General features: G+C 41.7%; 1 protein-coding gene across 1 annotated transcript in view; it reads left to right on the top strand.

The window, feature by feature from the left end:
* Window positions 1–13,093, top strand: part of nhsb (Nance-Horan syndrome b (congenital cataracts and dental anomalies)) — a 61,273-nt gene that overhangs the window by 41,311 nt on the left and 6,869 nt on the right. Inside the window, exons 2-12 of the mRNA XM_085167446.1 lie at window positions 2,004–2,156; window positions 2,242–2,378; window positions 4,593–4,640; window positions 4,872–4,916; window positions 5,042–5,083; window positions 5,435–5,497; window positions 6,312–6,504; window positions 7,577–7,708; window positions 8,062–8,214; window positions 8,494–11,682; window positions 11,920–12,043. Coding sequence (XP_085023572.1) covers window positions 2,004–2,156; window positions 2,242–2,378; window positions 4,593–4,640; window positions 4,872–4,916; window positions 5,042–5,083; window positions 5,435–5,497; window positions 6,312–6,504; window positions 7,577–7,708; window positions 8,062–8,214; window positions 8,494–11,682; window positions 11,920–12,043 — 4,279 coding nt within the window. The remainder of the gene's footprint in view (window positions 1–2,003; window positions 2,157–2,241; window positions 2,379–4,592; window positions 4,641–4,871; window positions 4,917–5,041; window positions 5,084–5,434; window positions 5,498–6,311; window positions 6,505–7,576; window positions 7,709–8,061; window positions 8,215–8,493; window positions 11,683–11,919; window positions 12,044–13,093) is intronic.

Below are 13,093 nucleotides of genomic sequence, written 5' to 3'. Positions count from 1 at the left end.
AGATCTCTCTTTACTGTCTGCATGCATTTATCACAAAATTTGGTTTGATATTCCCAGGCATTTACTCTCTTTTGCACTCTACTTTTTTCTTTCATACTTCCCCCTCTCTTGTCATTAATGGTGTTTTATGCAATTCTTGGCAACAATGTTGCAAGTTGCTGACACTGCATCTGCAAATATCACAGTTTGGGGAAACAGAGACTTAGACGTAGAGTAAAAAACAGAGCAATGATGGATAAAAGAGAGAAAGTTGGCAAGAGACGGGACTTTAAATCAGCATTCATGCAGGCACTGCTTTCAGTTTGTTCAGTTTAATCTGACTTGATTAAGATCATACCACACTTTATGAGTACTCATATAGAAATGCTGGTTGTACTAAACAGCAACAATGTACCAATTTAATGGACATAATGTGTCAGCAATGTACAGACACTAAACTTTTCTTCCAGCTTTGATCAATATATTTTGCTTGTCTGTCCTACTTGTAAACTAAAATATATCTCAGTTTCTCTTAAAAAAGTTCAAGTTCTTTTCTTCGGCTGTGTGAAGTCTTGTTATATCTTCAAAAACATTATCTTTATGAATTATACAGATGTGAAATCTAAAAAAGTGACTTTGTCTGTAACTGTAATTTGTAATGGTTTGTTTGATGTCACTGAAGTGACTCTGTGTTTTTTAACCTTGTAGTTTACATAAGCCAAATGCTGTCTGATTATAATTGGATGCAGGCACATATAAGGAAGGTTGTGTGGCTACTGACATACAGTGTGGCTTCCAAGGATACAAGTGCATTTTGAATTATGAGTTATAAGACAATTGATTGCATAAGCTAAAGAGCTTAACAGCACGTATCGGTCATTCTTTCACTTCTTGTGTGAACATCAACTTTGAGAATTATATGCAAATGATATATATATATATATATATATATATATATATATATATATATATATATATATATATATATATGTATATCATTTATGATGGGAGAAATTTTTCTTTGCTGAAATCTTTGTTGCAATAAAAACATGAAGGACTGAGAAATTTACAGTGGTCTGTTGGTATGTTCAGAGTTTAAGGTGTGGGTTTAGCTGCCACCTGCTGGTGTGTCAGGGCTTTGTCTCGTGTTTTCATCCCACAAGACATACAGACTAGAGACTGACAAATTCTGTCTGTAAACAGATTTGAAGAAGGTTCACTGGCTGAAGTCTTTCAGTGTGGAGCCTGCATGTTCTCTCTGTGCCTGCGTAGGATCTCTTCAGGCACGCCAGCTTCCCCCTGCAAGCATGTCTAAAGACATACTTGTTAGGTTAACTGGTGATTTTAATTGGTCAAAGGTGTGAAGGTAGGAGTGAATGCTTGTCTTTCTGTCTGTGTTAGTCCTCTGACGGCTGGAATAGGCTCGAGCCTCCTAGTGACCCTGAACTGAACAAATAGTTAAGAATATGGATCGAAGGATATACTTGTATGTGTGTGCGCAAAGCACTCTGCAAAAGCCCTTTGTTCTAAAAGTAAATAGAGATTGCCTTCAAAACTATTTAAAATTCCAAAAGTGAAGTTATTTATGAATTAATGTCATATTAAATTAATGAAAACTACATTATATCTACATTTATTGTGCTGGCCTTCAGCACAACAGCAGCTTTCCTAATTTTATGCTAAAGCATTTGATGGGCAGGTTATTCAAGCATCTTGAGGAGCTTGTCATAATCTTTCTGTGAATTTAGTGCATCTCTCTCCTGTTTCTTCACATGGTTCTCGATGATGTTGATCGCTTTTCCTTCTTCTCCTCATCATCAATTCATAGCATTGTTGTTTTGCTTCAAATTTTTTTGGAGACAATTTTGATTTCTGCGCGTCCTGTTTATTTATGATGTAGAAACCATATTTTAGTTTTTGACTGGACACGCAAACTCAAGAGTCCCAAGTTAAAACTTAAACATGGATAGTCATATCAAAGATTCTATTTAAGAGAATTAATTGTCTCTCTCCTCTCATCTTAGCGGTGTCAAACCTCGACATAGAGAGCAAGCTGTCGGTTCACTATCAGGCTCCATGGCACCAGCAGCACAATGTATTTCATCCTTGCACCCGACCGCCGTGTCTGGAGGAGCTGCACAGAAATGCTCAGCTCAGTCTCAGAGCTCTGCACCGAGGTGAGAGAGGCAAAATCAGGGGCAAAGTTGCATTATGTACAAAGTATGGATTGGAAATTTGTACTCGTGTGTTCGGTTTTCACAGATGAACAACATCGGGAGCGGTCCACGAGTCGGGAGAGAAACAGGGTGACCATCTCTATCTCAGTGGCGCCCCCCATGCCCACCTTCCCTTCGCCCCACACCATCCGGCGACAACAGAGGAGTCGCCTGGCAAGAGCGGTAAGAATGACTCACTGAGAGTAACATGAACTAAGAGTATGTTACGTTTAACAAACAGGGTGGAGTTAAGATGCGGTTCACTGTAAATGACAGCAACTACACCAGGTACTTCCCTTGCTTCATAAATCCTTGTTTAGGACTGTGCATCTTATCAGTGGTCAGTTAATATCTGTAGCAAAAGTTGTGATAAAATTTGGTATCTCCAAAATTCTTCTTCAGTCAAATGCATGTATTTTGATATTGCACCTTAACACTTATTGTTGACTCCTGTAAAACAAAATAAAAGGAGATAATATTTTCATACGGACATCTTACGGTGTCAGAGTTCCACCTCCCTCCACCCATATTTTGATTGCGATTCCTATGCAACACAAGTGATCAAACACACAATAAAGAAAGTTAGAGATTAATTTGATTGATATAATTTTTGCTGCAATCACATATTTTTATAGCCTGATAAAATTATCATTGTGAGTTATTTTGGCCATGATAGTTGTGTAAACCCGTCTTAAAACAATTCTGCCGTGTGGCTTCAAGAAGGAGAAACTACTCCATGCTCTGAACCAATATAATGTTTGCATTTGTGAATGTTGTGTGTGGAGCTCAGATGCAACAGATCCACTTGTCAAATCAGTAACAGTTTTGACAATTTTGAAAACATAGCTTTTAAGGGAACTAAAAATACTCCTAATAGAACTCTCAGGTCAGCTGATAAGTCTAGTTGTCCCTAGAAGCAGGCTAAAAACCAGAGGAGATCGGGCCTTTGCGATCGCTGCACCCAAACTTTGGAACAATCTGCCTCTTGAAACTAGGATCTCTTCAACACTTGACATTTTTAAAAAGCCGTTTAAAAACACATAATTTAATTGTGACTGAGTTTTGTTCTTTGTGTGTGTGTGTTTGATCTACTTTTTACTTTTTTGTCATGACAAAAAAAAAACCAGACATGGTTAGGAATGTATTCCTAGGAATGTAATGTTAGGAATGTAATGGGCGATCGTGGCTCAAGAGTTGGGAGTTCGCCTTGTAATCGGAAGGTTGCCGGTTCGAGCCCCGGTTCGGACAGTCTCGGTCGTTGTGTCCTTGGGCAAGACACTTCACCTACCGCCTACTGGTGATGGCCAGAAGGGCCGATGGCGCGATATGGCAGCCTCGCTTCTGTCAGTCTGCCCCAGGGCAGCTGTGGCTACAACTGTAGCTTGCCTCCACCAGTGTGTGAATGTGAGAGTGAATGGGTGGATGACTGGACGTGTAAAAGCGCTTTGGGGTCCCTAGGCGGGACTAGTAAAAGCGCTATACAAATACAGGCCATTTACCATTTACCATTCCAAGCTGCTTTATTCTTTTAAATAAATAAAACAAACAGTGGTAAGTGTAATCAGTACCATCAGTAGTGTGTGAAGGAATGAATGAGTGGAAGATGATGCATCTAATAGTGTCAAAAGTAAAACACCAAACCTAACGCAGCCAAAGTCCAACCTGGTGTCTCGGAGCCAACCAAAACTATGCCCTAAAGGCTTTTTATATAGAGTCCTGGCACACTGGCCCAGGTGTTGCCAGTGTCACTGATTGTAAACGGGAACTCTGCCTGTCCAGTGCCTGCAAACAAGACACACATGAGCCAAAAGGAAGGCAGGGTGCAGTGGGTCGCCACAACTATGTACAGCACTTTGGTCAACCTGTATTGTTTTTAAATGTGCTTATAAATGGTAAATGGCCTGTATTTATATAGCGCTTTACTTAGTCCCTAAGGACCCCAAAGCACTTTACACTACATTCATTCACCCATTCACACACACGTGATGGAAAGCTACACTGTAGCCACAGCTGCCCTGGGGCGCACTGACAGAGGCGAGGCTGCCGGACACTGGTGCCACCGGGCCCTCTGACCACCACCAGTAGGCAACGGGTGAAGTGTCTTCCCCAAGGGCACAACAACGAGACTGTTGTTCCGATTATGAAGACGAACTGCCAACTCTTGAGCCACGATTGCCCACATAAATATTTATAAATAAATTGATTCAGAAAATTGCTTACTTTGAATTCTGTGTACAGGTGACAATAAGCTGCTTAGATAAGCTTAAAGTGTTTCCTTAACTGGTTCGAATTGCCGTGTGGTGCTGTTGGCACAACTTTTTGTTGGTTTTTATGAAATCTGTACTTCGTGTCTTCCAATAAAATTATAAAATATCTTATTCTAACTTTTGCATGCAGCAAGAGAGAGCAGAAAGGGAGCGAGACTTAGACTATCAACCCAGGAAGGTAAAACAGAAATTTGTTTGTGATTTTTCTATTGACACATGCTAATGTGAAATTTATGTTGTATGCACATTTGTGCACAGTTAAGGCTGTGTGTCTGGAACTATATGTTATCATGCTACATCTTTTATACCACTTCTATTTTTTTTAATTGCTTTGGAACATTTTTGTGTAGAGGTTGTGTGTTTTTAATTACACTCGCTCTACTCTTTCTTGTTTCGAAAACTCTTGAAGGAGAGGCCTGTGAAAGAATCAGAAATCCAGACCATACAGAGAAAAGTAAGAAAGAACATTTAAACTTGGCCAAAAATTGATCATTTTCAGTCCTGACAGACTTTACAACATTTGCCTGTGTGTGTAAAAAAAAATGCTTGCTTTTATGTGCGTGTTTCTTTCTACTAAAGGAGAGGCCAAGAGAAGCAGATGTTCAGACGATCCAAAGAAAGGTAAGAAAGATGTGATGTGACTTACCTGACATCTGATGTCAAATATTTGTACACCTTTTTTCCTTTTTTTTTTTTACAGCTTTTATGTTAGGAGATAAATGCAGGATTGTCACTATATAACATATGTTAAAAAATTTCCTGGGTTGTGGGTTGAAGAACGGGAACATGTAGCAGCATCGATTAAATATCTGTTGGGGAGAAAAGGTTGAAAAGAGTGCACTGCCTTGTTCAGTTGTCACCTTTTGATTTTCCTTTAATCTTTTTATTTGGAATTATTTTAAATCTTTTGGATTTCACATGTCACTTCATCGACTTAATTAATTTATTTTTTGTTATATTTTGTGTTCTTAGTTTGAGTGCTTTTACTCACTTCACCCTATTGAAAGTTGCATCTTCATTCCATGGAATAGAAAGGTACCAAGCTTTTTCATTTTGATTTCTTTAATTTTCCTATCATATTACTTGTTTAGTAGTTTGAGTCATTCAGCTACAGCTTTCAGTGTGGAGTACTTTGAATTAGACTTAGCTATTGCATAGATTCATTGGACACTTCATTACGTACGCCTTACTAGTACTGGATTGGACACTTTTTCCCTCAATTCTTCATATCATAGATTCAACATGGTGCTGAAAACATTCTTCAGAGGTTTTGGTCTGACAAGATAAACTCACAGTTGCTACAGATTTGTCAGCTACATATTCAGGATGTAAATCTCCTGTGCCACCACCACATCCCAAAGGTGATCTATTAGAATGAGATCTGATGACTGTGGAGGTCATTTGAGTACAGTGAACTCACTGTCATGTTCAAAAAGCCAGTTTGAGATGATTGGCGCTTTGTGACATGATATGTTTTCATGCTCAAAGCAGCCACCAGAAGATGGGTACACTTCTGTCACCAACAACCATACCACATTCAAAATCACTTCCCCATTCTGATTCTTGAATTTCATCTCTGTTGGGTAATTTTGTCAATGTCTACAAACCTAAATATCTTGAGTTGCTGGCATGTGATTGGCCGAATAGATATTTGTGTCATTCATTATTTGAATAAAGTGTACCTAATGAAGTGCCCATGAGTGTATATGATATTGTTAGAGAAATTGTAAAAAAAAAAAAAAAAAAAGATTCACCTCACCAATGTAAGTAGTTACTGTTAATCTGTAACTTTCTTAAATTAAATCCTAACGCACATTTAATGCTACCAATCTCTGCCTGTTTCTTACAGGCTACCTCTACAGGGGAAGGTGAAGGCGGTGAGGTCTTGGGAAGCAACAGAGCCCAGGCCTCAGCTCCCAGTGCACCTTCAACCCAGGATAAGCAGACAAACTGGTCAAAGGAAAACGTCCCACCATCAGATCACAAGTCATCTGGCGATTCTCATGCTATCTCTTCCTGTATCATCCCGATCAATGTCACAGGTAAGTTAAAGAAGAAAGAGAAAATAAAGTTGAAAAATAAACAACATTTAAATCAGTTGATAATCTGAAACATATAATGCACAGGCCTTATTCGGTATGTGCTACAGCTCATTCATGGGCTGTTACTGTTAAACATATCTGTTCTGTTATTTGTAAATGCTGAAATCATAAGCTTTAATAGCTTAAGCTCTATTTAAGAACTACATACAGACTACATAGTTACTAGTAAATATGATTTTCTACACTGATTTAAAGTACACGTTTGCACAGTCACTAAAAGAGGAAAGGGTGGTACTTTTACCATTTGCAATAGGTCAACTGCTTTAAACCGCACATTAATAGCAATAATAGGAACTTTTAATTGTAAACACAGAAATTAAGATGCAACTGAAGTGGCAAAGAAATATATTGCTTCAAAGGAAAGAACAGCCACACCTGCTGTTTGCAGCAACTACTTGCGGCCTTTTACAACTATCACGGTTCTTTGGCCATACCATGCACATGTCTGGAAAGATTCCCCTTACTCTGCAATCTTTTGTGACCATCGTTCACCCATAGTTAATGGTGTAGAATCATACCGGATAGAAAATAAAAACTTGACAATTCTTATGGCTTAAACCCTATGGTGACTATTAAAACGCATGTGTAAGGAGCATATGAGCATATGAACGTGCAAATGTTAGATTATATTTACATGCATAGAAAAGGTGTAACTGGCCTTGATTGTGCAGTTTCTATATACACATACACAGAAAAAGAAACAGTACATTTTATTTGAAGTAAATATTCTAATCAATTGCCATATAGATGCTGTGAATCTTGGTACCCTAGGCAGTTTATAGGGTAAGTTTAATCAAGATTGAACCAGTCATCTTGGAGGACTTCAGGAACAAACATACAGCCTACGCTAAAATCATTATAGCACGATGATGATGATGACTTTGACTGGCCTTTGTCAGGACCCAAACAGAAACTTACTCATCTAGATATTCCCAAACCTGGGATCATACCAGATAGTTTCTTTAAAAAGATTATTAAACAACATTTTATATATACATTGTTGTTATTACAGGAGTTGGGTTTGACAGGGAAGCAAGTGCTCGATGCTCTCTAGTCCATTCTCAGTCAGTTCTTCAGAGGAGAAGGAAGCTAAGGAGGAGGAAAACCATAACAGGAATACCCAAAAGAGTACAGCACGATATGGGTATGTTATAATAAAATCCTTCTCACATAGTATTTTACTATACTATGTATTTTTGTACTTTTGGCAATAAAAAAGATGACATGTATTCTTTTGCAAACAGCTAATTTGGTTCTCCATTTTTAAAGAGGCTTAAATGTGAATTATTTTGATCATGAGTTAAAAAACTTCACAATTATGTGTAAAGTTTAAAGATGCGAGCCAAAAGGATATTAAAAAACAAAGTTGTTGTTTATTTAAGGGTTCGTCTTCCTGCGGGGTTGTTTGTGGATATCACGTTCTGAAGAAAAACTCAGATGAAAAAATTAGCGCAGGATATTTCCGAAAGTAAAGACACTTTGATTCTTTGCTTTCAGATTCCGATGAATCACCTGTGGCAAGAGAGCGCACAGTGATTATCCATGCCAATCCACATCAACTCTCGCTCTGTCAGGAAGAACTCTCAGTCAGTGGTCGCCTCCATCACACTCGTGACTCTGGCTGCCAGACAGATGATTTTCTTATAGCATGTAAGTTTCTGATACTGGAGGAGGTTCTTTAGGGTGAGCACTTTTACCACACATTACAGCACGGTTCCTCCTTGATTAATCTACTCTGTTTTCAAAGACCCTCTAGATCCCATTGCATGAAAATGATCTCGAAGCTGCTTATCTACTTTCATCCCTAAACTTGATTAATTGATCTGGAATTATAATTAATTCTTTTTTGCAGTTACAATCTACAGGCCACATGCATTAAGAAATATCTCCATCTGTTCCCCTCTCTCTTTTCTGTTTTTTCATTTTCAGGTACAGCTGCTCCCTCCAGAAGGCGTATTAGAGCTCAGCGAGGCCATCAGGGAATTCCTGCGTCTTTGTCCCATTCAACAGGAAATATTTCTTCTCTTGGTGACCAGTCAGACTCAACATACACCACAGCTACATCCCATGGTGGGCGATTGCGCTCCCGTAGCCTTCCACGAGAGGGTGGACGTCTGATGGATAGTGATGAGGATGACGATGACAATTATGACGATGATGATGAGGATGAAGAATTGTCACCTTACGAAGCAGAGGACTTTATTCCAGCTGGCCCCAGTCCAAGAATGAAGATGATGATGATGAAGGATGAAGAGGAGAGCACAGATGACCAAGCAGCTCCAGAGCCGCTACAACTTGGAAGCCTAAAAAGGCTGCAGCGAACTGGGGAGAGAGACAGAGGAGGTGGAGGAGGTGGAAGCCCAGAGCATAGCTGGATGGAGAGGGGTCGTTCACGGTTACCACGCAAGGCTGACATGGGCAGCTGTGAGATCTCGTCAAGCTCAGATACTTTTAGTAGCCCTATTCATTCAGTGTCTACAACAGGAGTCTTAGGCAGCCATGTGGATCACAAAGAAGACCACCAGTCATCCAGCGGGAACTGGAGTGGTTCTAGTTCTACCTGCCCCTCACAAACATCTGAAACCATCCCGCCACCCTCTTCTCCACCATTGACAGGCTCATCCCACTGTGATTCAGAGCTGTCACTCAACACCGTGCCCAATGCTATTGATGAGGGATTCTCCCTCGATCCCTCATATCACTCTGACCTCAGACCCCAAGGCCAGGGTCACAGATCAAGCTCATTCACATCCTCAGCCACAGACCAGCTGGATGATGCAGGGGTCAGTACAGCCAGTGAAGGAGAGTGGACATACCCTCCAGACCAAGATCAGACTGACCAAGATCAAGACCCTGACCAGACCCAAAACCTGAGCAAGAGCCATGGGGTAACCCAAGAGTACAGCTCTAAACATAGCCTTGAAGACCAAGCTGGCTTCAGTGACAAAACGAGCAACACTGAAACAGAGCCTGGCTCTCATTACCCATCTGATACAGAAGGTTTCTATTCCTCCTCTGTGCATATCAGAGAGTGTAATCAGAGTTATAGAGGATACATGTATAACTATGCAGACCAAGGGCCTGACTGTGGTCAGTCCAACACTGTGGCAGCACCACTATCACATGGAGTTTACCCTGAGCCCTCTGCTGACTTCAGAGCAGGCACTCTAACCCTGGGGAGGACATCTCGTTCATTGAGGAAACCGAAAGTAAAACCTCCACCACCCAAACGAACCTCCTCACTAAAGGAACCCAGTGGTAGTGTTGATGTTGGAACGGACACACAGGCAGATCAGGATCAACCAAAGATGGTTATTGAGCAGGAGCTTACTTTGTCTTCCACAGATATGAAGCTGGAACTGGACCTAGAGCTTGGAGTTGCTCCAGAACCATTACAGACATCCTGTTTAGTGGCAGAGCCTTTGGGAACATGGGGAATGGGACTGGGGGAAACCGTGGACATAGTAGAGCCCATGTCTTTCAGCTCTGCAGATACACACTCATTTAAAGATGAAGGTGCTGTGCAATCTGACTATGCAGACCTTTGGCTTCATAACAGTGAACTGAAGTCCAACAATGGTGAGTACACATCCATGTCCAACTCAAGCACTGCCACAGGCACTACTGTCATGGAGTGTATCAAGTCACCAGACAGCTCTTCCTCTTCCACAGAAACCCAAACCCAGGCCCCTACCCAGGCTTCAGACACTGTGGCAACTAGTTCACCACTCCCACCTGAAGACTTCAAACTAGGGTCTCCTGAGAAACTGGCTGGTCTGGCTTCACCATCAAGTGGTTATTCCAGCCAATCAGAAACACCTACATCAACCCTGCCCACATCTTCGGCAGCATTTTTCCCTGGACCATTGTCTCCTTCAACTGGCAAGAGGAAGCCCAAAGTGCCAGAGAGGAAGTCTTCTCTCGCTTCCCTGCAGCATTTCCCCAGAGATGGAGCTTCCATTTCCTCTTGCTATAAGAGAGACCCAGACTTTCCACCTCCACCTTCTCAGCTGGATCTCAGTATCCTTCATGGTGGCTATGTCAGACACACGTTATCCCACCGGACTTACCACATGCACACATTGCACCATAGCAAACACAGAGCTGCAAATGTTTTAGCCACTGGCACAAAGATGTTGGCTCCTGAAGCATCAAATACCAACCCACCACCAAGTTCAAACTCTACATTAACAATTCCTAGTTCAAATCTGTCAGCGATAACACCGTCTGCTCTTCGATCAGTGCAGCTTCATTCTGTTAGCCAATCTGCAGATCCACAAATTACTTACACTACAGACCAGGAAACACCAAGTGTAACAGAAACTGCTACAAGACCCAAATGTCCTCCTAGTGCTTCTACTCTGGCTCCGCCACCTCCTAACACTAGGCCTCTCCCTCCTCGCAGACCTCCTCCTAGACCACCAGGTCACGAGCACACCTCCTCCCCTGAGCATGCACAACCAACACCTCCTGGCCGTCATCCTGATGGGCCTCCATCTTATGAAAGCCTGCTACTTAGACAGGACCGCTATGGACCTGGAACTTTCTGGGCTATGACTGCCTTCCGAACCCGAATGGACCCATCATCAGACCTCTCTGAGGACAGCTCACCTGTGCATCGACCTGTCCCACGTGCTCCCCATCCATCTCCTGTGGATCTACACACACATATCCATTCTCATAGAGAGTTCAGAGGGCTCACCCACTCATCTCGTGCACATCCTGAGTTTAGGGTTTTAGGAGAACGCTCCTTCTCCCAGGATGATGATGATGATGAAGATGAAGAGGAGGAAGAGGAAGAGCACGTGAAAGAACCCCCTAGACCTGTATGTCCCAGAGGAGGTATCCGATCAGATCATCCTCCACCCCCAGCATATGAGTTTGCTGGGGGATCCCACTCAGACTCAGGGCCCTGGGCTAGTCCAATCAAAGTGCCTGGTACCACAATGGAGACATTGCATTCTTACCTAATCAGTGACCCAAGAAATAGAGGACACGAAGAACAGGAAGAAGAGGAGGAAGTGACATCAGGTGCTACCAGAAGTGCCCAGCAACAACAGCCACAGGAAAGCAAAGATGACTCCACAACTCCTGACACTGAGGATTACTTCAGTAAAGGTATGTTTCTAAACAAAATACCACTTCCAGAAGAAGTAGGGTATTATTTTGTAAAGAAATAAAGAAAATCTCACAAAATGCCATGATGTTTATTGATATTAAGCTGTTTTATCACAAAACAACATTAAAATTCTAAAAAAAAAAAAAAAGGTAGTTTAAGGGATGGCTATTTCATCGACTGCATACTAAGTGATCAGACAGCCAGATGACATGTGTTAGGGATGTTGTGTGCTACAGATTCCACACCCAGTGATAATTCGCTTTCCCCTCTGATGGATGACACCAAAGTGGATGATGACATCATTATCACGTCACCCAATAAGACCCGGACAACTGAGGACCTGTTTGCCATGATACACAGGTACTGGTCAATATATTTAATTACAATGGTCGTGTCTAAATTCATGGGCTGCATCCTCCTGAGGACCCGGCCTTCGCGGTCTACATGGGCTGGGTCCTCAGAAGATCGGGTAGGCCGGAAGTAAACGGCTGGGTGAATTGGACGGACTAGCCTTCTGATTAGCGTCAGCGCTGTCTCGGTGGAGTTTAATAAACTCAGCCGTCTGCTCCTTGCTATCTAAAATATAACAGGACACTGGCATAAATTCTCGACCGTCTCATACTTCTGTTTAATCAGTTTTCTGTTTGACGTTTAGTCAGCTGTGTAAAAACCAAGGAGGAACCCACCTGGGGGATTAATAAATTTTTATTTTATCTAATCTAATCTAATAACTTTAATCTCAGCCAAACCAATTTACTCACAAACAAATAAAACACTGAAAAAAGCCCAACAACAACATTTTTAGGTTGTCTAAGTGACTTATATATTACGTTTAACCTGAGTAGCGAAAGTCCGCGGTGATCTGAAAATGATGTGCCGGGAGTTGTGCCGTTCTCGGCGGCATCAGTGACCCTCGAGCTCCCGGCTAGCTATCAAGCTGGTGGGTAGCAGACGTCTCTGAAAACGTCGAAGCACTTTTGCAAATATGCAATATCTTGATAAACCGAGCAGATATTTGATGTTTACACAGCTACTTTCTTACCTGAAAATATGTTAAAAGTTTATTTTGTGACCCAGAAAGATTAGTATGATTAATTTTAAAACTTAGTAGCGGCCGCCATTGTTGGAAACTGGAGTCTGGCTGGGCCGCGCTATGAATTCTGGGATATGGTAGGCCACGAAGGACACACCCGACCCATCCTTCAAATTCGGGGAAAAGGAGGGCGCATTTGTCGGCTGCATTCGTAGGAGTCTACGAATTTGGACAGCCTTCGGCGCGTCGCTGTGATGTAATCGGTCTACAAATGCGGCCTCAGGAGGATGCAGCCCATGAATTTGGACACGACCAAAGTCTATGCAGTGTTTGTAATATATCTATTTTCTGTTGTGTTTTCTGTTTATTCCTTGTCT

This window comes from Neolamprologus multifasciatus, chromosome 1 (assembly GCF_963576455.1).
Source record: "Neolamprologus multifasciatus chromosome 1, fNeoMul1.2, whole genome shotgun sequence".
Lineage (NCBI taxonomy): Eukaryota > Metazoa > Chordata > Actinopteri > Cichliformes > Cichlidae > Neolamprologus > Neolamprologus multifasciatus.
This window is presented reverse-complemented; position numbering and strand designations above follow the sequence as displayed.